This window comes from Budorcas taxicolor, chromosome 22, assembly GCF_023091745.1.
Source record: "Budorcas taxicolor isolate Tak-1 chromosome 22, Takin1.1, whole genome shotgun sequence".
Classification (NCBI taxonomy): Eukaryota; Metazoa; Chordata; class Mammalia; order Artiodactyla; family Bovidae; genus Budorcas; species Budorcas taxicolor.
Window position 1 is genome coordinate 30546812 of NC_068931.1, and position 26953 is coordinate 30573764.

At 42.5% G+C, this 26953-nt stretch overlaps 1 protein-coding gene across 1 annotated transcript in view; it reads left to right on the forward strand.

Moving 5' to 3' along the window:
• The window catches only part of CHST9 (carbohydrate sulfotransferase 9), a 237374-nt gene extending 214973 nt beyond the window's left edge, over positions 1-22401 (forward strand). The window contains exon 5 of the mRNA XM_052660523.1: positions 21313-22401. Within this exon, the coding sequence (XP_052516483.1) occupies positions 21313-22401 (1089 nt within the window). The remainder of the gene's footprint in view (positions 1-21312) is intronic.
• Positions 22402-26953: the final 4552 nt, after the last annotated feature.

The following is a 26953-nucleotide window of genomic DNA, read 5'->3' on the forward strand; positions in this document are numbered from 1 at the left end:
AGAATACTGGCGTGGGTTGCCATTCCCTTCTCCCAGGATCACACCCAACCCAGGAATCGAAGCTGGGTCTCCTGTGTTGCAGGCAGATCCTCACTTCTATTGAAGTATAGTTGATTTACAATGTTGTGTTAGTTTCTGCTGTACAACAAAGTGAATCAGCTATAGGTATACATATATCTCCTCTTTTTTAGATTCTTTTTTTCCCATATAGGTCATTACAGAGTATTGAGTCGAGTTCCCTGTGCTACGATAGGTCCTATTAGTTATCTGTTTTGTACATAGTAGAGTGTATGTGGCAATCCCAATCTCCTAACTTATCCCTTCCCTCCCCTTACCCGCCTGACAACCATAAGTTTGTTGTCTACATCTGAGACTCTGTTTCTGGTTTTGTAAATAAGTTCTTTTGTACCGTTTTTTTAGATTCCACATATAAGTAATATCATACAGTGTTTGTCTTTCTCTGTTTGACTTGCTTCCCTCAGTATGACAATATCTAGCCTGTGCCCTTTGAAACCAGAGAAACAGAAAGGCTGGTTTGGTTTCCAGGTAGCCGCCCCACCCCCAACCCCCCAGAAGTGGGAGGATGTGTAGGCAGACAGCGATCCTCCCATAATGGTACTTCCGCCCTCGCCTCTGCTTGGAAGGTGGGTGCAGTGGGCAGTATAGTTCTGGCTGGTACTTAGAGCTGCCTGACACTCCCAGGTCAGAAAAGTGAGACGTGAGGTGAGGGAACTTGCCCTTCCCAGAACCTAATGAGCTTTTCTGCATCATCCTGTCCTTGGTGGCAACAGATCCAGACGCTGCCTAGGAGTCCAGTTTCTGCCCCGCTCTCCTCCTGAAGGTCCATTGGACCAAGGACCACTCAGACCCCTGTGGAAGGGTAGCGCTCAGGGAGAGGGGGCTTCTTTAGCTTCCAAGCCCAAGTGATCTTTTGGGACAGACTGCAGACCCCAGATGAAAATGAAGGCAGGGTCTTGAGTATCACTTACTTTAAAAATTCTGAATATTTAGATACAGTACATGGGCCACCATTCATCCTCCTCCTCTAGGCCCCATAAATGTTATTGATATGATATCAATCAGACATCTACAACTTAAAACTCAACATGTGATTCCAATAAAAAGCCAAGATGGAACCCACTCACCTGTCATCTATAGGATAAAATCCTATCCATGGCCCTGTGATCTGCTTTGGAGAGCATGCCCCTTGCCTCCCTAGCCTTACTTCCCAATCTTCTCCTGTGTATAGAGCTAATGTGCATATGTGTGTCTTAGGTTGCTTCAGTCATGTCTTACTTTTTGCGAGCCCATGGACTATAACCCACCAGGCTAACGTGTCCTATTTAAAATTTTTCCACCAATATACCCACCCTTTTCTTTGCAGGTACAGCATTTACTCATATTCCAGCACCTCATACCAGTATCACCTCTTCCATGAAGCTTTCCTCATCTCAGAGCTAAGAGTAATCTTTCCTTCTTCCATGTTCCTGTTATTTTTCTGCCCCTTTGGTATAGGTCCTTGCATTTTCTACTCTATATTCTAATTATGGGTAGTCCTATGTGATTTTGTAATGAAACAGTATTGCACCAAAGGAAAGAAATCATGTTTGGCTCATTTCTGTGTTCACAATTAAAACTCGAACATCCTAAGCATCTGACCAATTGCTGGTTGAATGTAAGTTCTTTCACTCAGTAATTTATTATCCTAGAAACCAGAGGGACTGCTGGATGCAAGCAGACTGCATTGACTCTTATAAGGCAGAAACCAGGTGCTGTCCTTTGCCTCCCATGTGAGGACTCTAAACCAAAAGCAGAAGGCACAGCTACGGCTGCCCACGGTCTCTACAAATGATGGTCACACAGTCGGGGAATAAAGAATCAAAGAGCAAGGGGACCCCACCTTTATTTCCACATCCCATAACTGCCTGGAGAACACTGAACATTTGCTTGAATCAAGACTTGGCCCTTGAGATTTTTTTTCTCGAATGTAAGCATGGCACTGTCATTCACTGCTGCTTCTTTTCAGTGTAGTGTGAACTTTACAACTTCTGAATTTAAAGTGGGATTACATTACCTTGCACTATTCTTATCAAGATGGCCATGCACTCAAGGAGACGACTTTGACCCAAAGAGTGTCTCTCTTGGCAGGTTCAGTGCTAATGGGACAGGCAAAGATCCTATTCCCTTCATTCTCTTCCAAGATTGCCTTCTAGAATTGGAAGTTGTGCTTTTAAAAAGCCATCCAATTTATGAGTCTTTTTTAAAATACCTGAAAGCAAGACTGAAAAGTGGAAGCACTAACGGTGGTTAACAAAGAAGCATTTATGAAAGATGGGCTTTATGAAAGGTTGTAAGGCTTCACATCAGGAAGATACCCAGGTGTAAATGTCAAAGGGCTTGCACTCACCTCTTTTATTGGAAGCCGAGAAAGTTAAAACACTACGTGAGGATGTCTACTGGAAAAAGACAATATAGTCTTTGGAACTATATTGTCAAGACAAACAGAGGGAGGAGAAGGCAGCCCTCAGGTGTTTTAAAAGCATGAAAACCAATAGAAAAAATACTGACTGGAATAAGGAAAACAGTTTATTAGCGACACCACGAGAACTATTAGCAATTCAGATATGAGAGAATTCTCACTCACCTGTTCTCACTCGAGATCATTCACACTTAGATTGTTTCTGAATAATTGTGACCAAGAATTGCTCTGGTCACTCGTTTATTTGTTATAGCAAGCCTAGGATGATGAGTATTTTAATCTCCTTTCTCGTCGGGTGGAAATACCCTTGAAAGATTTAGTAATTTTTCAGGTCCTGCCATGCTTAGCGCTAAATGAATAATAACAATGGTTAACATAATTTAATTATTAGGCTTCCTATGTAGTGCTAGTGGTTAAAAAAAAAAAAAAAATGTGCCTGCCAATGCAGGAGATGCAAGAGATGTGGGTTCAATCCCTGGGTCAGGAAGATCCCCTGGAGGAAGAAATGGCAACCCACTCCAGTAATCTTGCTTGGAGAATCCCATTGGCAGAGGCGCCTGGTTGGCTACAGCCCATGGGATCACAGAGAGTTGGACACAATTGAAGACAGTATTAGTAACATGATTATTAAGTGTTTCATGAACTTCTTATGCATAGGTATTGTACATAAAATTCTCTCATTTAAACCTCACAGCAGTGACCTTGGAAGCCAGGTACAAATTCAAGGAGTCAAAATTAGTGAAGTTGAGTGGCTTGCCTGAGATAAGGATGGGAGCAGGCAATCCAGCCCTACCATGTAAGCACCAGCCACTGTTCTCTGCTGCTTTAAGTGTCTTTAGTTAAAGGCATACAGATGATGAGTGGCAGAGCTGGAATCTGAATCTGTGTGGATGGATCTCATTCTGAAATCCTTTCTCTTTGCTATTGTGCTGTCCTATTACCTGTTCTGAAAGTTCTTCTGTTAATTAGATGATTCCACGTATGACCACCCTAAGCAGTACTCCAATTTTAACACCAGTACTGAAGCAATTGGTTGTGAGATTCTAGAACACAGATATTTATGGTGTGGTAGATCTTTTTTAAAAAACTTCTTTTTAAATGCTTTAACTATCAAGATGAACACGTTCTCACTCTGGGGCTCCTGATGAGCATTAAATTACTTTTTTAATTAATTAAGTGAAAAATCAAATGATCTGGTCTAAGAGAAAAGCTATTTGTCACCTGAAAAGAGATTAAAGCTAAAAAAAAAAAAAAAAAGTGTACATTGGGATAATCTGTTGCCCATTGGCAATTTTCCTCAGTGGAGCCCAGACCAAACTATCATGGACATAAAACAAGAATTGAAATAGAAACGTGTATTCTCAACAACGATGAAATCTTCTCTTACTCTTCAGTTTTCCAGAAAAGTACTTTACTTCTGAAAACTCTTTCATAAGTTTTTCATACTAGTCATAATGTGTCACTGTCTATGTACTCAAGTGAGAAAAGATGGATTCTGAAACTGCTTAAAATGTAGCTCCTATTAAAAAGGATGAAAACAGTGAATTTACCATCTAGTATAAGTGAATCTTAACACCTAAGTTGCTATCACTCAGCAGTCCAGGGAAACTGATTCCACAAGGGATTTCTAGTCAATCTGTTTCTTCTGTTTTTCCTCCTCTGTTTTGAGTTTTCTATTCATAGCCCCTCCTATTTGCTAGCATCTGTACCTAAAGATGGGAGCTTCCCAGATGACTCAGTGGGTAAAGAATCTGCCTGTAGTGTAAGAGACACAGGAGACTCGAGTTCAATCCCTGGGTAGGGAAGATCCCCTGGAGGAGGTCATGCCAACCCACTCCAGTATTCTTGCCTGGGACACCCCATGGACGAGGTGGCAGGCTACAGTCCATGGGATCACAAACAGCTGGACACAACTGAAGTGCCTGAGCATGCACACACATACCTGAAGATGAGTTTACCTGGGTAACTGCAGTTTTTCAGCTCAGCAGATGTTATGAGCCAAATGGTCTGCACCATCATTTGGGATTTTCCTCAACACAGAGCAACTAACCTAAGTAACCACGTTCTACGAGTCAGGAGCAGTTAGTGGAGACCCATCAGCATTCAGAAACTCAAACACCTCCTCCCTGTAGAAAGTCTCTTACTTCTTGGGTTAAAACTAAGGATCAGATGGGCCAAAGAGTCTATTTGTCATCATGTTTGAGTATACATTCTCAGATACAACATTTTTTAACTCTACCTTTAAGCTATTTTATCCATATTATTCTTTCTTCTCATGATAAACCACTGAATGAAGGACTCAAGTGGAAACTTGATATATTCTGAAATTGTGTGAAAGAGGCACTTAAGTAGTCATCATTTTGAATAAAATTTGTTTGCGTACATAAAGATGTATTTTAAGAAATAAATAGTGATCAAGGAATCAGAAATTTTCTATAATGTATATAGATTAAAGATAATGTTTATAGATAGCTTAAGTTGAGCTCTGTTCCCTATAATGATGCTAAAATGGCTATTTCCTTTGTATTTACAAATTACGATCCTTTTTTGTCTTTATCAGTTTGAATTTCACTATTTACAACATTTGACCACAATTAATATTTCTATAAGCCCAGAAGGAAGAAAATAACTAGTAGTGTCATTAATAAAATGCAAATTCTGTAGAATCCATGTTATATAAATTGTTTTGGCCCCTCACGGCAGATCCCATGGGCAACTCTGATATTGTTTATAGACTTTTATGTGTCTCTGTATTTTGCCGAGGAGATAGTCCCCATCAGAACCTCAGGAGTGAAAGAAAGTATCTGAGATAGTTTTTCTACCTATAACTAGAGAACGTGATCAAACTATCTCTTTGATTATGTATAAATTAAAACTAATTCTATTGAAACTTTCTTTTGTAAAGTAGCGCTTACCAAAGAACAAGTTTCCAGGAAAGAAAAGATGCACAGACAGTTGGTGAAAATTCAGAGGACCAGTAAGGATCCCAGTGAAAGCTGCTACCTTGCTTTATTTCCCTTAATGTGGAAAAAGTTACTATCCACAGAAGTCTTATGTTATATTCTGTGGTTGATCATCAAAACAAGGATGGAATAAACAAGATTCTTCACTATTTCATCACTGGTATGAGCCTTGCTCAAAATGTATTAAAAGGAAATATATCCTTCGTACTATTACTGGATAATTCAATCAGGCCAATGTTCCGTGGATGTGGAATAATGAAATTTACTATGTTGACTAATTAGCCAATCAGATGTCTCTCATTTGCTAAGGCAATGGATTGACTAAAATGTGACCATAAACAAAATAGATTTTATTAGGCATAATCTGCTTTATAAACAAATGAAATTAATTCTTTGCCTGACCGAAAGCTTTGAAAATGAAAGACCAAAATTGAACACATGCTTCCAATCTTGGTTCTGTTACTGAGATGACACTTTATATAAAAGTTACTATTTAACTTCCCCTCAAGTATTTCATACTTGAGACTAAATGACTCTTAGAAATATGTTCATCAACAGATGGGAGCCACTTATGGCCTCATAAACTCTGAAGCAAGTGAAATTATCTCAGCAAAATGGAAAGATTACAAGAAAGCTTCATCTGCTGATCTCCGAGATGATTCATGTGTTGCATATTGGCTCAATGGTGCAATGAATATTGACATATAATCACCCCGTTCATACAAGAGAAATCCTGAAGAAACGAATGCTTGTGGTGTGTGTTTTTCATCAGTCAGTAAGCAGTTTCCACACATACCCTGCATTTAGAGCAGTACTAAATATGATGGAGGATGTAGAGGGAAGGATCAGCAGAGAGCCTGTTCTAAAGGGAACTTATGTCTTGAAAGAGAAGACGAACACACCATCAATGCTGCACAGAGAGTGTTATTACTCCCTTGCTTATTAGCTACACAATGTAGGCAGTGTGAGAGTTTGGTGAAGCCAACAAGCCATGAAAAGTGGCCAGGGAGGAATCGGGGAGAATCTTGAAAACCAAAGTTTCTCAGGTTTGATTCAGCAGGAAGTATAATGTGGTGACACTGAAAATTTTGGAGTCGAGAAAATTAGGAAAATCAATGCAGGATCTTGAAACTATAACCTGTATTTTCCTTTTGACTCCATAGCCTCTGATAGCAGCTACCAACCTTTCTCCAAGCTACTCTGCTTCCACTCTGCAGCCCCCGGTCCATTCTCCACTTGGCCAGCAGACTGAGCTTCATACACTGTCCATCACATCATGTTTTCCTCCTATCTAAAACTTCCAGTGGCTCAGAGTACATCTCTGATAAAATCCTACTTCTTTTCTATGACCTAAATCCTAAATTCTCCTTGACCTGGTGCTCCTATGGCATGTGATCCTGCCCTCCTCTTTGATTTTATCTTGTGTTCTTGAGCCCTTAATTTAAAAATATATTTATTTATTTATGTCTGAGCTGGGTCTTCTTTGCTGTGCAGACTTATCTCCAGCTGTGGCAAGGGGGGGCTACGCTCTAATTACAGTGTGAGGGCTTCTCATCATGGTGGCTTCTCTTGTTGCAGGAGCACAGGCTCTAGGGGGCGCAGGCTTCAGTAGTTGCGGCTCCTGGGCTCTAGAGTACAAGCTCAATAGCTGTGGCGCATGCGCTCAGTTGCTTCTCAGCATGTGGGATCTTCCTGGACCAGGGATCGAACCCGGGTCTCCTGCGTTGGTGGAGCGGATTCTTTCCCACTGAGCCAGCAGGGAAACCTGGGCCCTTCTCATTTAAACACGACAACCACACTGGCCTGCCCTCTGTCCTGACCAGGCTCGTTCTTATTTGGAGGACCTTTGCCCTCACTAACCCTGCCTGCAGTGCTCGACTCCCAGATCTGGGGTTTCCTCTTGTCATTCAGATCCCAGCTCGAGCAGCTTCTCCACAAATAGATCTAGACCCTAGAGCCCTAGTTCATGGAGTCTCTCCACTCTACTTCCCCTCATGCTCTACTGCATCTCTGTTTCAGTGTTTATTTTACATCACGCATATCATCATCAAAACTTTTGTTCACTTATCTGTTCATTATCTGCCTTCACTCACAAGAATATAAGTATCCTGAGAACAGGACCCTTGTCAGAGTTGTCTGGTCCTCTGTCCCCAGTGCCATTACACAGGGCACATATTAAATGATTATAATAAGTATTCATCAAATGAATGCATCACTTAATTCTGCCAGCAGGCTATGCCAATAGTCTGGGTGTGAAAAAAAAAAAAAAATGTGGCCAAGGAAAAGCATCTGCCTGCCAGTGCAAAAGACACAAGGAGACACAGGTTTGATTCCTGGGTCGGAAGGACCCCTTGGAGGAGGAAATGGCAACCCACTCCAATGTTCTTGCTGGGAAATCCCACGGACGGAGGAACCTGGTGGCCCACAGTCCATGAGATTGCAAGAGTCATACACAACTGAGCACACACGCACAAGTGATACCCTGATAGTGGGGATGAACACTTTAGAGAAAAAATGAATAGTTTGGTGTCTGGGAGTGGGAAGCAAATTGACCGTCTGAGACAGGGATTAATGCAAGGTCCCCAGGGTTACTGCAGGAAGATGATTCTCTTGGCAGAAACAAAAGTTGTGGTTAAAAGTCACATTTAATGAGTATATACCACATGCCAGATCACTTCTCAGCCTTTTGTCTAATATCATGTACATGGCAAGCATTGTGTATTTGTTCCATTTATTTTTCATGACTCCGTAAAATCAGCATCATTATCTCTTTTACTCTGGGGACGTTGAGTCAACTACCCCAGGTTTATTGGTTAGCTGTCCTATTCCAGTGAGAGAGATTGATTTGGTAGAAAGTACTGGTGTAAGGTCAGCTGAAAGTTACCAGTAAAGCATGAATAGGGTAAAAATTCACTAAGTGTGGTCTCCCTCCCATTTCACAAGTTGTCTGGCTGAAGGAGTGTGAAATGTGTGTCTCACAACCTACCTTGGCACTCAGGGGTTTTGTGCAAAGTGCTCTGGGCCCCTGTGGGCCTCCATGGTTATCTTCCTCATTCTGTTACCACGCAGGGCTGGGAGCTGGAAATACCTTAAACAAGCATCCAACAGAAAAGTAATTGGATGTAAGTAAGAGAGGAGATTAGTAGAGCAGAATGATAGCTGTTACCTTGCAGACCACCGCCTGGAGGGCAATAAGACCCCCAGGAAATAACCAAAATGCAATACACAAAACTCTTCTGATTTCTGTCTCTGGGGCCAACCATCTGATAAATTACCAACTTAGAACATGGAAACTAGACTTTGCTGAAAATGAGTTCTATGCTGGGGTCCAGAGGAGAGACGATCCTGCTGATGGGTCTGGGGAGGTAGAAGATGCTATGGCTCAACACTCAGGCATCCCTTTACTCATGGCAAGAAGTGCACATTTATCCCCAACGTATAAATCCTAATGGAGACAGCATCATAGAGCCAGTGTCTCAATAAAAAGCCATGGGGACCAGGTTCACTTGTCACTGGGAGTCGATCAGGAAACCTTCTGTTTTCCTCCTTTCATCCCCGATCCAGGCACACAGCTCAGCAGTGCCCATGTATTACGTGTTTTCTCAGACTTATAGTCGCTGAAATGCTGTAATAAGATAAAACAAGGCCACCAGGGATGGAGTGAAGACATAACCCCTCCAAAATCACCAAGCCTGGATAGGTGTGTCTAACAGGAGTGTAGAAGCAGGAAAGGAAATAAAGATGCTGTGAAGATAAGGAGCTTCGTTCTGAGACATAAAAGCTAAGCAGATGATCACTATGTCTGTGTGCTTTATGCAGCATAACAGGAAACCCAGAGTCCAGGCAGCATCATGGTTACATCATGATTTTCTAGAAGCAAGAGCCCAGGACCCGCTCAACCAAGCTAATTATTTGGGACGGTCCAGTAGAGCATCAGTTCTTGGTACCCAACTTATCTAATTCAAATTGAAGAGAAGCAATCAAAGGCTTGGCGATGTCCACTGTCCAGTCTATTTGAAGCTGACATAGATACATCTGGTCACCTCAGGGTAGCTCAGTACAAAAGATAATATTCACTTGGATCTCAGAGCAAGGAAATTCCATCATCTTCTAAATAAAGATGTGGTGGCACTGAGAGCCTTGTGGGGTAAACATGTGCTGTATGAGGACAAACACCAGAGTCAGATAAGCCTGGATTTTAGCCTTAGCTCTAGGAGTTGCCAGCTGTAAGATACTGAGTGGGTGTCATGGGAATGTGTGCATAACCACCTGACAGTTGGGGTGAGGATGCACTTGTTTGAGCAGAACTTGAACAGGTGAAGCCCTTTGACAATATTCATCCCCAAACCACCCTCCCCGGCCATCCTTTCCCTTGGTCCAGCAGGCACAGTTTAACTAGGAGACTGGAGCTCTCATAGTCTCCCTGCCACTTGGTATAAATACATCCTTCCTCGTTCAGGAGTAAGCATGGTCTGGACCTAGGAATCTCAATATATGAGTCTCAGGTAAGGCAAGGGAGTCTTCCCCATGGGTCTGATAACTGGTCCAGAAGCACCCGCCTTTTCTGTGGGTTTCACAAGTGAGTGATGCTCATCCATCCACTTTCATCCTGTTAAAGTATTGGCTATAGTCTAGTTGTTAGTGGCTATGGTTATGGGAGGGCCCAAGAGAATCCCCAGTGTGAAGCCTGAGACCTCCTTCCTCCTGCCTTGAGCAGTATTCTCTGGCATGGGGAATAATGGAGTTGATAGACTGTGATATTGTTTCTGAACAAGGTATGTCAGCATGTGTTTATTCCTTCCAAGAAACAGATTATAGGATCATAGCAAGGGGATTGGGGGCAATGATGCAGTGTCTAAAGGACCTTTAGAGAATTGTGCTCGCCTGTTTCCTTGATGAGAGCGGTGTCTCTGTAAGTAGATTAGGCAGAATCCTGTCCATCAGTGTCTCCATATAAGAGTGTGGTTGGACGTCATCACCAGCCCTGCTAGTGTTACTGCTACTTTGCCAGTGGGCATTGCTGTCCCAGGGGCTCAAGTAGCTCTGTAATGGGTGGAGAAGAAACAGTTCCCCAGGTAAATGCTGCTTCGAGGGTTTGGGGCTCTGCCTAAAGAAAGAAACAGGAAGGGTGGACTGTCCCAGTTCCTCCTTCCCCAACCCTTCTCTCCCCACGGCTCCTTTCGAACAGTTGCAGTTACCAAGGCTGGTCTGTAGGGGGCAGGCGCCCCTCCGTGATCCTCGCAGTCCATCAGGAGCTCATTCCGTACCAGCTCTGGAGGATGAGGTATTCCGGACTGAAAGCTCCCAGCCTCAGACTAAATGGTCGGGACCAGTGCCGCTCACACCTGGCCTTGAGAAGAAAGAGACCAAAGGAGTTGGCTATGGCCATTGATACGTCGTAGCAGCCATTTCAATGACATCTTGAATCAAATTGTCATATTCAGGAGAAACTACATCTTTTGGAAATCCCCAAAAAAGCTTCAAATTTTATCACTGATGAAATAATATTCATTTTTAAAAGGTGATAAAGTTTATCTTAATACCTGAAGAGATCAGGGCTTCCCCGATGGCACAGTGGTAAAGAATACGGCTGCCAATGCAGGCAACTCAGGTTCCATCCCTGAGTCAGGAAGATCTCCTGGAGTAGGAAATGGCAACCCACTCCAGTATTCTTGCCTGGAGAATTCCATGGACAGAGGAGCCGGAGGGATACACTCGAGGTTGTGAAGAATCGGACTCGCCTGAGCATGCGCATAAGCACGTCGCGTGGAGAGAGACCATCCATACCACCGTCCACTGGAACAGATAGATCATCACTTTGTTTTGTCCGTGATTAGTTCACTCTGACCCTCTCCTTAGGTGACCCACTCTATTCTCTTGTTTCTCTGTCCTGCTTTGCTGCGAGTTTATGGCTTACAGTCTTCCTTTCCATTCTTTCTCAGCCTGAAATCCTGAAAAGAAATCCCTCTTGGCACACCCCCGGATTCCCCCAGGCAAGATCCAGTGCCCCAGGCCACCCTCTGTTTCTAGCACAGGGCCCTGGTAGCCCACGGTACCACCAAAGGGTGAGTCGCCTGCTCTGGACTGAGAGGGTTGGAGCGGGCTTTGAAGAGGCGTCCCTGAGTAAAGCTGAGTTGTCAAATATTGCGGGCGACTCAGCCAGAGGGGCGTGTGTGTCACTCAGAGATGCTGACACTGACAAATCTGATCTGGGTCTGGCAGATGCTTAGCCAAATAGGACAAATGGAATGTGTCCTGCCAGAGTCACTGCTGCTGTCACAGTCGGCGTGGCTGTTCCCAGGGCTCACGTAGCTTCGGACTAGTAGGCAGTGGATGGCGAGGAAACAGGGCCTTGACTATACACTGCTTTCTGGGACTGGGCTCTTACTGTGCTAAAGCCCTGCGTGCCTTAAACGGGTTCAGTGAAGGGGCTCCGTTTCTTCAATTGAAAATCGGAAGTGGAAGATTTCTCCTGGCAGTAGGGGGTGGTGTGTGCAATGGATCTGCACATAGCAGGCACTTAGTAAACAGCAGACATTGTGATCATGTGCCTCTCTATCTAGGAAATACTTTCAAAGCCCATACATTCAGCTAGCACCTCCACCAGCCAACACTTCCCGAATCTGTACACCCAGCTTTAGAGTCCCAATACTGACAGATTTCCCAAGGCACCTCCAACTGCAGAGGTCTGAACTTGAAGATAAAGTACGCACCACACCCACCCCCCAGCCTCCCATAACCGTCTGCTTCTGTGTCCTCTCTCTGGGAGATGGGAATCCGTTCTGTCTACTTCCTTCACCGCCACTCTCCCAGTCTGATCAGTTTCCTAAATCGGCCCCAAATAATTCCCTCTTCTTCATTTTGACCCCCTTGTTTTAGTTCTTCTCCTAAGAGTTCCTGGTGGACGGCCTCAGTTGTCTTCTGGATGAGCCCCTTTCTCCAGGCGTGCCTTCTTGCCGCTGCGGTTTATAGAATGTTCATTCTAAGTCCCTGCCTTTGAAAATCCCTGTCACCTATGTGGCAAAGTCTAGAATCTATATGAGCCCAAGGCCTTCCTGGAATGAATCCAACCCGCTTGCCTGTCCTCTTATCTGAATCTGGTCCCCCAAGAGTCCCCCTGATGGTACCTTCCCATCCTGGCTGGTCCACCTGTCAGCTTCCCAGTCATCCTCCTAGACTCTCAGGCATCCACCTCCTCTGTGAGATTTGCCCCACAAAACAACTCTTGAGAAAAATGAAGTACTATTGTCTTTGTTCCCCAAATACCCTATGCATCCTTTCATTATGGCAACTGTCAGAATTTGTTCACAAGCTGCTCTTTTTAATCAACCTAGTTAAACTTTGGCTTCCTCACAGGACTATAAATTTTATCTCCTTCATCCATTTCTACAATGCCAAGAACAACATATAGCAGAAGTTCACTGTGTATCAAATGAATGATCGAAATCCTTGAGCACATAGTTTCCATCAGCCGCACAATAGCAGATAAAGTATTGCAGAACTGAAACTCATGACAGCATAAAGCCAGTGTAAGTTAGTTGCCTGAAAAACGGGAAGTGCAGGAATGATACTGCTTTTGCTTCCATTGAATCAAAACATATGTTTATGCAAAATACTATTCCAGATACTTATGGCAATAATACAGATTTATAAGAATGTACTCTGTATAATTTTATGTGGAAGCCTGGATGAGAGGGGAGTTTAGGGGAGAATGGATACATGTATATGTATGGCTGAGCTGCTCTGCTGAGCACCGGAAACTATCACAGCATTGTTAATCAACTATAGTCCAATATAAAATAAGTTTTAAAAAGACAAAGTAAGGCAAAAGCAGTTCCTATGACTGATTCACGTTGTTATATGGCAGAAACCAACACAATTAAAAATAAATTTTTTAAAAAGCAGTTCAATCACATAATAGAATGTCCATATATTCAGGAAAGTGACTTAGAAAACGTGATATGAAAAATCTAAATTAAAAAGGCTAGTGGGAGTGGGTGCAAACAGAAAGGAGAGGAAAAAAAAATTAGACTGTACTCTGACCTTTAATAAACTTAAAATAAATTGGAAAGCTAGTCACCTAAATAAACAACTGTAACAACCAATTAGAGTAAAACAAAAAGTGCTAAGCAGAGGACCCGACACGCAAACTGAGCAGACCTGTCTAATACCCTGTACTCACATTTCTGCTCTCCCAGCCTCCAACAGCTTCCTGCTGGAGCCTTTGCCACTGTGGCAATGTAGTAATTAAGTGTGTAATTATTTGATTTGTTTTTCATATAAGAATATCAGCTCCACGGGGTCAAGGACCACATTTGTCTTCTCCACCACCACATCACTGTCATCTAGCACAGTGCCTGATGTATAGTAGGGGTTCCATGACTTTGAGGGGGAAAGAGGAAGAGCAATTAATTTAAATGTTGGAGATCAGAGTAGACTTCACAGAGGTACAGTAGGCCTTAAAAATTAAGAAGAGTGAGGCTTTCACATTTACTGCAGAGTTCGTGTATATTCCACAATTTCTGTTCCACTTCTTTTAATACTCTCTTTTTCATCTGTGGTTACATGTCTTTCAGCTGCTTTTGCAGTAATATCCACTCTTTAAAGGCACACTTGGAAAACCCTAGCTTTTTGCCAGAGTTTATAATTTAGCTGTGTCTGAAAAGAGTTTCTCCAGTGAGAAAATCAAATCTCAGTGTATGCTAGAATAAAGTTATTTTCCTTACAGGTGGTACAGACTAAGTGCTGAAGTTGTTTCAAAGAGAGTGGAATCCCTCTCTAGAGACCCAGGTGGTTTTAATGAGGGAAGTGGGACTTTCAGCTTAGGAGATTCAGAAAGTCCCAATAAAAGGGGAGAGCGTGGCTAGGGGATGCTGAGAGACTGATAGAAGCAAGTAAAGGACAGAACACATGAGGAAAGGAGCAGACCACAAAGTGAGCAGAGGTCCAGTGGTGACAGGCTGCCAACGCCAACTAAGGAAATAAGACTTTCGTTTATATGTTGTCGTGTGCCCAGTCCCTCAGTCATGTATGATTTTTTTGCAACCCCATGGACGGTAGCCCACCAGGCTCCTCTGTCCATGAGATTTCCCAAACAAGAATACTAGAATGGGTTCCCATTTCCTACCCCATATCTGTAGTTGAACCAGTTCCAGATTTTAAGGGATGAAAAATAAAATATTTTAAGAAGACTAATTTGGCAGTAATTTTCAGAAAGACCAATTAGGAGGCTACTGAAGAATATCTCCAATTAAGAAATAATAAGTACAAAAGAAAAGGTTTTTTTTTAAAGACTTTATGAGATGTAAATTAACCAGTTTACTTTCTGATTGTCAAAGCATCTCTCAGATTCTGTCAGTGGGGACCAGAATGTACTAGAACCATTTCAGAAATAGAAGATAGTGCAGGAGGAGCTAATTTTGGGAGGAACAGGATAAGTTTGACTTTATATGCATTTGCTTTAGGGACAGTCTGAACCAAGTGCCCTGAAGGAAAATGGGAATGTAAGTTTACTCTTATTATTACTGTTACTGTCGTCACTATCACCATCATGATGGAAATTCATTGGTTTCAGCCTCCGATTTAAAATTCCATTAACCTTGGACTTCTCGTGGTCCAATGATTAAGAATTCACCTTCCAATGCAGGGTACTAGGGTTCAGTCTCTGGTTGGGCAATTAGAATTCAAATTGCTGCAGGGAAACTAAGCCTGCAAACTACAATGAAGACCCAGAATAGCAAAAAAAAAAAAAAAAGTATATCTATCTATCTATCTATATATATATACACACACACTATTAACCTTTCTATTAGTAGTCCAAACCCCTCAGTCTTTGCTGTGATTTAAAGGGAAGTAGAGTGAGGCAAGGCAGGGGTGGGTGGGGAGAGGAGGGATGTCACAAGATCCTAGTAATTGTTTTTATAAAGGTGAGTGATGGTGAAATGAGGCGTTGCTGGGAGAGGGTCTCATGTCCATTCACCCAGAAGCCTCATGGGGTGCCTGGAGTGAAGCCTTTGTTCCCACCTTGATTTGATCAGAGCTAAGGAAATAGATTGATACTCGGTAAACTTGAGAGTCCCTTGGACTGCAATGAGATCCAACCAGTCCATTCTGAAGGAGATCAGCCCTGGGTGTTCTTGGGAAAGAATGATGCTAAAGCTGAAACTCCAGTACTTTGGCCACCTCATGCGAAGAGTTGACTCATTGGAAAAGACTCTGATGCTGGGAGGGATTGGGGGCAAGCAGGAGGAGAAGGGGACGACCGAGGCTGAGATGGCTGGATGGCATCACCGACTCGATGGATGTGAGTATGAGTGAACTCCGGGAGTTGGTGATGGACAGGGAGGCCTGGTGTGCTGCAGTTCATGGGGTCGCAAAGAGTCGGACATGACTGAGCAACTGAACTGAACTGAAACCAGTAGGAGACTGAAGTCAATATAAGCAGTGAAATTTTCCCTTGTGCAGTGATCTCCCCAGCCATACTGGTGATTGGAAAGTGTCTGGAGAAATACGGACCTCCAGCAAAGGGAAGTGGATATCTGTGAAGGGTATTTCAACTGGTCCATGTTAGGGCCGACATGACACCCTGCCTACAGTAGAGCATTTACCTCTGCTTACTGAAATATTCACATCTAGCATATTTGGGAGGCTCTCTCTCCTGAATGGTATGAGATAAACTCTTTATTTTCTTTTTCTCACCTTCCACTGCTATGCTCCAATTCAGTGGACCCCAATTGCCATTATTGCTTGTGTTGGGCTTCTCAGGTGGCACTACTGGTAAAGAACCAGTAGCCTTCTGCATTGGCAGAAGACTGTAAGAGACAAGGGTTCGATCCCTAGGTTGGAAAGATCCCCTGGAGGAGGGCATGGCAACCCACTCTAGTATGCTTGCCTGGAGAATCCCATGGAGATAGGAGACTGGCAGGCTACAATCCATACAGTCACACAGAGTTGGAAATGACTGAAGCGACTTAGCAGGAAAGCACACCTGTACGTAGAGTAAATCAGAGTCAAGAGCCACCCCCCCTCTGCCCAGATTCTGTTTCAGGGCATCACAGTGAGGCCTGGGAGTCCAGATGGCTGGCCAGCCGCCAGGAGTTCCCAGGCAGTACTGAGTGACTTTGAACCAATCTGATCTGGCAGGCCGGTAAGGGTCCCACCTCCATACCTACTTTAGCACAAGCAGCTCTCCTTGTGCCTATTTTATTTGTTTTCTCTTCTGCCAAAGATTTGTTTGAATACAGATTTTCGGCCCCTTAACAAGAATCAGTCAATTATTTATCTAAGTTAACCTTGATCTTCTGATTAGCTCTGGTTTTCTTCAACAAGGTCATAAAATGACTCCTTAGAAGCCCATTGTTAAATTACAGTCACATTTACTCATTCAACAATTATTTATTGGTCATCTTCTATGCATCAGGTAACATGCTAGATACCAGTGATCCAATAAAGAACAAGAAAGATGAGACCTCTGCAGTCATATTCTAGGGCAAGAGAGGTGGATAGGGTGGAAATAGCATAGGAGTAAGTAAAATCATTTCATATCGTGATAAGTAGTATGAGAAAAATAAGCAGGGTTCAGTGGGAGAAAATCTCAGAGGGGAACATAAATTAAACAAGGTGTACAAGGAACACCTCCCTACAGAGGTGACTTCTGAGAGTCACCAGGCGTGCTGGCTGCTAAGAGCTTGCATAAGATAGTGATAAGTGGTCATAGATTTGCAGAACTGGAAGCCCTGATGAACTAACTGGATGGTTAGATGCCAGGGGTCAGAGATGTGATGGAGGTGGTACAGACTCTGGCAATAGCAAGGTCCATGTAAAATGGAGATGCTTCTGTGAAAGGCGAGGTGGTCAAGGAGCAGAGAGTTTATTGGGTGTCGGAGTCACCACACGTGATGACAGAGTGGGGATGAAGAAGCAGAGTCTGAGCCTGGAGCTGAAGTCTTCAGTGCACGAAGTGGAAAGGTCAGTGGGAAAAGCAGATGACCAGATGAGGAGAGGAAAAGCGGGTGGAGCGGGACCCAGGTGCTTCCCAGAAGCAGGAGGGCGAGTGTCCTGGAAGCTGCAGGGAAAGATAAGCAAACAGCTCCCCATCTTCTGGCCTGAGGGACAAGTGGCGTAAAGAAGTGAAGTTTCATCTACTTGAAAAAGTGCAAGAGTCATCAGAGAAAGTCATGGGAAGCAAACATTCCAGAGGTCCCTGGAGAATAAAGGGAAATCTGATGACCACAAGCAAAAGGTCCAGAGGGCGATCAGAGGGCTGATTTCATTTTTGTTTTTGTTAATGGGGCAGGGAGAGAATTAATTGGGCCATCTGTAGACACACAAATTACAGCCTGGATAATAATGGACAACTGGGGAACCTTGAAATTCACTAGGTCACTGGGATGAAATACTATTACAACAATGATGACTGTTAAAACAATAATAAGAGCAATTACTGCTTATCATTGGAGTTGAAGCAGTAGCAGCAGAAGTGTAGCAGCAGTTTGATCTCAGGGCTATGCTCAGTACTTCCCGTGCCACCGTGAATGACTGTGATCTTTCAGACTGTTACCAAAAGTGGGGACTGACTGCTCGATACTCAAATGCCATTAAAGAGGCCAGGCTGATGGAAAGGAAAGTTTGCTTTATTTTGGATGCTGGGAACAGGGACTGAGGGATGGGCAGGTGTCTGTCCAAAGGTCGACCGCCCCGCTCCAAGACAATCAGGTGGCAAGAACTTTTATAGATGGGGGAATATATGCAGAAACAGCGTAGTCAGCTTTGACAGTCATCTTGAAATTGGTCATCAGTGGTCTGACTAGCATCATCTTGATTGTTTTAGATACAGTTAATCTTCAGTTCCAGGATCTGTTTGTTTCCAGTTCCTTGAGGCCCATTCTCAGAATTGTGGCAGCTTACGTCATGGCTGTGGTCTGGTCCTCATGTGGCTGACTTCTCCCAGCTGCTGGGGGTTCCAGTATCTACAAGACAGCTCACAGGCTATGGCTCAGAATATTATCTGTAGCCCTTGAAAGTGAAAATCACTCAGTCATGTCCAACTCTTTGCAACCCCATGGACTGTACAGTCCATGGAATTCTCCAGGCCAAAATACTGGAGTGGGTAGCCTTTCCCTTCTCCAGGGCATCTTCCCAACCCAGGGATCAAACCAAGGTCTCCCTCATTGCAGGTGGATTCTTTACCAGCTGAGCCACAAGGGAAGCCCAAGAATACTGGAGTGGGTAGCCTATCCATTCTCCAGCAGATCTTCCTGACCCAGGAATCGAACCAAGGTCTCCAGCATTGCAGAAAGATTCTTTACCAACTGAGCTATCAGGGAAGCCCAAACGATACTTCTAGTTCCCATACCAGGAGTCGAACCCAGGCCACCTGGGTGGCCCTTGAAGAGGATCTAAAAGTCCTTGGCTTTGCTTACTGACTAAACTATTATTACTTGGTCACCCTTGACTGTTTTCCTTTCCTTCTTCATGTTCTTACTTCCCTGATTAAACTTACTTGTTGGCAAAAATTTTTTCCACAGACAAAAGGCCAGCAGAGGACATGGGAGGCAAGGACCATGGGGTCATGCTCCATTTCAAAACCTCAAGTCAACGTTTATATTGTAGTGAAAACTTTGTGGACTACAAGTTGTTGATCAGGGTAAAGAGGGACTCAAAGCTTTCAGGTCACCTTGGAAGTCTCTGAGAAGATAGCAGACAAATGCTTTGAGTTTAACCCCCAAATAGTTGGCTCAGTGGTGTGGTGGATCTTGACAACTGTTTTATGGGGTTCCACAGGTTGGTGTATGGTGGTCAGGGCTTACTCAATCAACCTTTTCCACCAGAAATTAGCATCTCTCCTTGAAGCTCAGCCAATGGAAAGACTGTGATGCCTGGAGGTGACTCCCATACACAGTGCTTCATTCCTCTGCTCTTTTGCTCAATTTGCTAGAAAATTCCTAATCATCCTTGAAGACCTAATCTGCCAAGTCATACATTCTTTCTTCCATGTAACAAATAATTACTAGAGACTATAGACTGTTCTTGACCCTGAGAACGAAGTGGTGAATCCATCTATATCAGTAGCTATCTCCCTCTAGGTATATATACACAAATCTGCTAGGAAACTTTCCCTGCCACTCCCTCCTCCCCCTAGGCTGGTAGTCCCATGCTTTAGTCCCCCAACACATCATTTTTTTCATTCATCTTTCTAATACCCTGCTGACAACCCCACTTGTATAGCTTCAGTTCAGTCTCCTCAGCCATCCTTTTCTAGTCCAGGTGAGATCATGTTACTTCTTTGCTCAGAACTCTCCAAAGCCTCTGCAGTTTACCCAGGGTAAAAGTCAAGGTTCTTAAAATTTGTGTCACTATCAGAGGAAGCCACCTTGTAAACCCCGTCTCCCATGACTTCCTTTATCAAGTCACTTCTGAGAGTTGTAGGAAGGATATATTCAGATGAAGAACAGACGGTAAGTGGGCTGAACCATCCCACCAAGAGAACTAAATTCTCATCCTACATTTGATACAGTTTTATATTGCAGGACATCAAGTACACATTTCTGGATTCCCTAGTCTTTCTTCACTTAGGAAAGAGGGAAGTTCTCATACATGAATGGAACTGTATGATACTGTGAAATTATTATGATAAATGAATTTTAGAAAAATAAAACTTTTTCCAAGAGGAAAAAATTATATATCAGTTTTTGCAAGTGCCTGGAAAACTGAAGTGGCCATTTAGACTTTTATAATTGGCCTTGCTATATTCTGCACATTATAGAATTCCCCCCCAAAAAAGTAACAAAAATCTCAATCCAAATACAGCTACATTTTGTATCTACATTCAGATGCACTAAGTCAATGCTTGAAGCTCACACACTCTTCAATAGCTCAATAATCATTGACCTACAGAATTATGGAGTTTATGTTATTGCATTATAGGCAAAGTTAAGATAGAAAATTCAGGACTTTTTCCTTTCTATCTTGTATATACTTTTTTTGCATTTTGTCAGATTGCATGAGGGTTTCTCTGGTGGCTCAGCAGTAAAGAATCTGTCTGCAATGCAGGAGACACAAAGAGATGCAGGTTTGATCCCTTAGTCAGGAAGATCCCCTGGAGGAGTAAATGGCAACCCACTCCAGTATTCTAGCCTGAAGAATCCCATGGACAGAGGAGCCTGGCGGGCTAAGTCCTTAGGTTCACAAAGAGTTGGACACAACAGAAGTGACTTAAGACGCACGCATGCACAAGATTATATAACTGACAGCCTCAGATGCGAAGATGGTACAAAAATAATAACAAACTTACTGTGACCATAGATTCAAATCAATAACCAGTAGTTTGAGGACTTCCTACTGTGCAATGCAGGTGATTGAACCTGAGGATGCAAGTTCAATCCCCAGTCAGGGAACTAAGATCTCACATGCCACGGGGAAACTAAGTCCATGCTGCAACTACTGAGCCTGCATGATGGAACAAAGGTCCTACATGCTGCAACTAAAACCTGACACAGCCAAGTAAATAAATTCTAAAACACAACTAGTAGTTTTATCCCAATAATATACAGACAATTTTGCATGAGAAAATCTATCAAAGTAATACACCACATGAACATTACATGAATAACATAATAATAACCAAAATACATATACTGTACAATGTGTAGCTTTGGTTCAGAGCGATGCCTGGATACCATTTTTCCTTGTTACATTTTCTATGAAGAAGCTTATGAGCCATATATTCTGCATGCTTTGCTAAACTGTTCTGCCAGCTTATATGAAATGTGACCCCTGGATAACATTTTAAAACAATTATGTTAAGCTCCTTATCAATATACCCATAATTGTGAATGTTCTTTCAACATTTCTCATTCTCTATTTTAACAGAACCCCAAGTCCCACATGCTCAAGGATCCCAAGGATAAACTGGAAAATCTACTCAACTCCAAGAGGCCTACTAGGGTCTTCACGGAGACCAACCACTCCCAAGGAGAGGCTCCAGCTTTGGGCAGGAACCCAGGGTCCCCAACAATTCAGTTGATTGAAAAACAGCAAGGGACAAAGATCCTTTTCAGGAAGTTCAGTGAAACAAATTGGTCGGTAGACATTCGCCCTTTAAATAAAAGCTTAGTCACAGACAGCAAATGGAAGAGAATTGATGCAACTCAAGAAAAACGTAGGTCTTTCCTTCAGGAATTTTGCAAGAAATATGGTGGGGTGAGTCGTCCTCAATCCCACGTTTTTCACATGGTCTCCAGGATCTATGTAGAAGATAAACACAAGATCTTATATTGTGAAGTACCCAAGGCTGGCTGCTCCAACTGGAAGAGAATTCTGATGGTGCTCAATGGCTTGGCCCCCTCTGCATACAACATCTCCCATGATGCTGTTCACTACGGGAAGCACTTGAAAAAGCTAGACAGCTTTGACTTAAAAGGGATTTATAGTCGTTTAAACACCTACACCAAAGCTGTGTTTGTTCGTGATCCCATGGAAAGATTAGTGTCAGCATTTAGGGACAAATTTGAACACCCCAATAGTTATTACCATCCAGTATTTGGAAAGGCGATTATAAAGAAATATCGGCCGAATGCCTGTGAAGAAGCATTAAATAATGGATCTGGAGTCAAATTCAAAGAATTCATCCATTATTTGCTGGACTCTCACCGTCCAGTAGGAATGGACATTCACTGGGAAAAGGTCAGCAAACTCTGCTATCCCTGTTTGATCCACTACGATTTTGTAGGAAAATTTGAAACTTTGGAAGAAGACGCCAATTACTTTTTACAGCTGATTGGAGCTCCAAAAGAACTGAAATTTCCCAACTTTAAAGACAGGCACTCGTCTGATAAAAGAACCAACGCTCAGGTGGTGGGACAGTATTTAAAGGATCTGACTAGAACTGAGAGACAGTTAATCTATGACTTTTATTACTTGGACTATTTGATGTTTAATTATACAACTCCATTTTTGTAGTTTGCTTTCTTTTTCTAAAACTCTGTATTGACTTTATGCTGATGGCCTCAAATCAGCTAGCTGTAACTTTCCTATAATTCTCTGTATGAAAAAAATTTAACTAAGTGCAGTTGTCTTGATTGAATGAAGATTTTTACCAAATAGTATGAAACCAATTGGCACAAAGTTATAGGAAAATTACCTAACAGAGACATGTAAACAACTTCAGTTACTCTAGAATGTTTGGAAAAGAGCTGCTTTTGCATTATGGATTATATTATAGAAGCAATAACCCAGCCAGCTGCTACATAAGCTACAATTGCCTCTTTCAAGGGTAGGAAAAACGATCAAAAATAGCATGAGTGTATGTCTCCATCCTGGAATCTGTTGTCTAAAGCGCATGGAGATATTTTTAGCAGTCTGTGGCATATGAATCAAACATTGGATAGTTTTCTTACACCCCTGGAAATGTTTCCATCAACTGTAATGATAAATCAATTCTGAAATGGCATTTTGGACCAGAATGTTTTACTTTAGATTGGAAGGCATTATGTGATTTACAATATGAGAATACAGCAGAAAAACCAGATGAGGCAATGGCTTTTTATATGCGACAGCCAATAAAAAATGCACAAGATGCTAAGATCAAAGCAACAAAAGCAACCTTCCTCTTCCAGAAAAACTTAAGGGAATTGATTCTGTTTTCTTTTGAGCCCTTTTTGAGAGACAAAATGAATGTCATCACTAAAGGTCTTCCCTTCTGAAGCCCAAGATGGAGAAGTTTAACCTTCATCAGATACAAATGTGCTCCTCATTCTGGTTTAATTGGGCAGAGGGTAAATTGTTTCAGGATGGAATAATCATCAAAAACAAAAATTGCCACTCTGAATGTAGATCTCAAATGATAACAAAGTTTTATAAGAATAGCATCAAAAACAAAAGTTGCCACTCTGAATGTAGACCTCAAACAATAACAAAGTTTTATAAGAATATTACTTGAATCAAAGCATCATGTGCGTAGCTTTAGATGGGAATGTACTCTAAGAATAGCTTTTGTCTAATTATTCAGCTTGGAAATGATTTTTTAAAAACTAATATACCACTTCAAAGACAGATTACATTCTAGAGAATAAACAGGAGAGTCCCTAGAAATGTTTTTTAATAGGCTTATGCATAAACAAAATAAGATATTTTTCTTTTCAAGTTTATTCTCTACTAACAGAATCAAATACTATTGTATTCAAAGAGTCTTAGGAAAATAGGACTGTGTGTCACCCCTATGAAAAGTTGTAATGCATTTTGGAAATTTTTTCCAAGAGACCCTAAACTGGTAGATGCACTTGGATGGGAAATCTAATTGACCGACAAAAATTACACAGAGTTAAGCAAACCACACATTCAAACCCTGTTTAAACACTTTTCTTGAATACATTCCTCTCCTCCAACTATCTTTTTTTCTTGTCAGTAAATATTGAGCAATGTCTCTCAAAGAAAAGGAGGTATTAATATTTGAATATTAATAGACCAACATAGCTACACTCATGCTTATTTCATTTTGACTTTCCATTTCATGGCTGAGTTTTCATGAATTGATTCCCTCTTAACACTCGCGTGCCCCATTCCATCTGTCTCCTGAGGAGAGGGGAACTGCAATGGGCTGCCAGATCATAAGCACTAAACCTTCTAAAACCCAACTTTTACTACTTTTCCACTCCATTTACTCTTGCCTCTAAACCATGCACTTAAGCTGTGCTCTCTGTCTTTGAGGAGTTTTACTCGAGTCATCTAAATGGTATCATTTAGATTTTGCTATACCGTGTAGAGAGGATTCCCAGTCACTTAGCGACATTGAGCTTAGCTTTTTATGGAGGAAAAGAGCGAAAGAATAGAAAATATGCCAAGAAGCCTAACATTTTATGCCTAAACTACACAAAACTTGTTTTACATGGGATCTTGATATAAAGGAGAGAGGCAGTTTTCTCAAAGTTACTCCTGAAACCATATAAAGGACAAAAAACCTTTCTGTTCATAACTTGGAAAGAAGGTGGAAATGAGGATCCTATCTCTTATTAGCATCTCTAATGCACTTGAAACTATGGAATATACTCTGTGTATATACACACAATCATATAATATATATATACAATCATATATATATGCACATTCATTTATGTGTATATGTATATATATATATATGATTGTTTGGCATTGGTGGTAGAGCAGAGGGGTGAGAGGAAGAAAATGATAGACAGTGCTCGGTATCGAAGCTCTTCTGAGAATCCTCTGGTAGTCCAGTGGTTAGGACGCCATGCTTCCACTGCAGGGGACATGGGTTCAATCCCTGGCTGGGGAGCTGGATCCCCCACGCCAAGAGGTATGGCCAAAAAAAAAAAGCTGTTGTGCTGTAGAAGTTCCTTTGCTGACCCTTTCTGTAGAGCCTCTGTAACCATTAGAGGCCCTGTAGACATTCTTTTCTTCAGTGGACTCTCTGATGCCAGCTGGCATCTTGTGTGGTTGAGTTCCAGGGGCCATGTGTATTATTATGAAGGAAGAACATTTTTATGTACCAGTTCTTCCTTCTAAATGACGTCTTTCTGTGTTAGGGTCAAAGAAGCTGCCATAATCCTGGGATTTTAGATACACTTCCCATTTGTGTTTGCGTGCGTGTTAGTTGCTCAGTTGTGTCTGACTCTTTGCCATCCCATAGTCTGCAGCCCATGAGACTCCTCTGTCCCTGGGATTCTCCAGGCAAGAATACTGGAGTGGGTAGCCATTCCCTTCTCCAGGGGATCTTTCCAACCCAGGGGTTGAACCCGGGTCTTCTGCATTGTGTGTGGATTCTTTACCATCTGAGCCATCAGGGAAGCCCCATTTCCCGTTCATCTCCCCTGAATTGCTCTATTTCTCAGACCAGCTTACGTTCACCTTTGGCATTTCTGCCTGTGTACAAACGCCAAATGTGGGCCTCGCTGCTCCATTGGACACTCACCATTTCTTGGATGTAGTTTCCTACAGGCAAGTGACCAAATCTGGACTCATCTTCCAGATGTCCAATGTTCCCATGTGAACATTAGCATGCTTTAGGTGTAATTGTTAGTCCTCTAATTAAACCCTAAGGATCTTATTTATTTTTATGGGCAGCAGTAACACAGGCTCCTTCACTCTGTTATTCTCCTGTCTGGAATTACTCTTAGGGTAACAAGTGGGCAATTACACCCAGAATCACAGTTATTTAACCCAGTAAACTACCTATGGATGGGCATTATTGTTGATGTGACTGTGCCCAGAAACTGCCACCAACTTCAATGGAGATGTACACACAGGACACCCAACATTCTGACGCCCAACTTGTTATTGAACTTCACAGTCTGGAACTATCCAGCAATTCAAGAACTACTTGTACATCATTTATAATTACAGAGTGCAAAAAAGGATTTACACTTTTTCATGAATAATTATTCTTTGAAAAGGTGTTGTCTCCCAAACACTGTGTATTAGTGTTTAGCTGCAGGGAATTTATAAGCAGACACAGAGAATTTTTGAATACTTCTCTTTGAAAAGATCGCTTGCTGAATTAGTAGTTGGAATTAGTAGGCTGGATGATGGTAAACATCTCCCTACTCTGAATGCTCATCTAGCCCCTTGGGGTATCTTTAAAACTAGATCTTATAGAATATGGTGAAGCTGAAATTTTTGCCCCTGGCTAACATCCCCAAAGTGTTCTGATATTCGAAGAATGGTTGACCAAGGCATTTAATGGTAGGTAGGTAGCGCTAGTGGTAAAGAACCCACCTACCAATGCAGGAGACTGGGAGTTCAGTCCCTTGGTCGGGAAGATTTCCTGGAGGAGGACCTGGCTACCCACTCCAGTATTCTTGAGAATCACGTGGACAGAGGAGCCTGGCAGACTATGGTTCATAGGGTCACAAAATCAGACATGACTGAAGTGACTTAGCATGCATGCAACCACCTCAGACCAGGGCTAACATAATTTAGTCCTACTGTTAGGATCATACCTTTAGGGTATCAATCTTAATCATTAATAATAATATTCATAATCATACCTAATAGTTATTCAATACTTAAGTGCTTTTCATGCATTAACTTAATCTCCATAGTCAATCTAATTTGCGCTGTGCTTAGTCACTCAGTCATGTCTGACTCTGCAAATCCATGGACTAGCCTGCCAGGCTCCTCTGTTCATGAGGATTCTCCAGGCAAGAATGCTAGAGTGCGTTGCCATACCCTCCTCCAGGGGATTTTCCCAACTCAGGGATCAAACCCAGGTCTCCTGCCTTGCAGGCAGATTCTTTACCATCTTTGCCACCAGGGAAGCCCAAGAATATTGGAGTGGGTAGCCTATCCCTTCTCCAGGGGAACTTCCTGACCCAGGAATCAAACCAGGGTCTCCTGCATTGCAGGCAGATTCTTTACCAGCTGAGCTACCAGGGTACCAGCTGAGCTGCCTATCTAATAGAGCTGTTGTTATATGCACCCCCTCCCCATATATAATAAAGGAAACTAAAATAGGGTATGCTTTAAATAGGCATGACTGGTAATTAGGTAGGGTGAG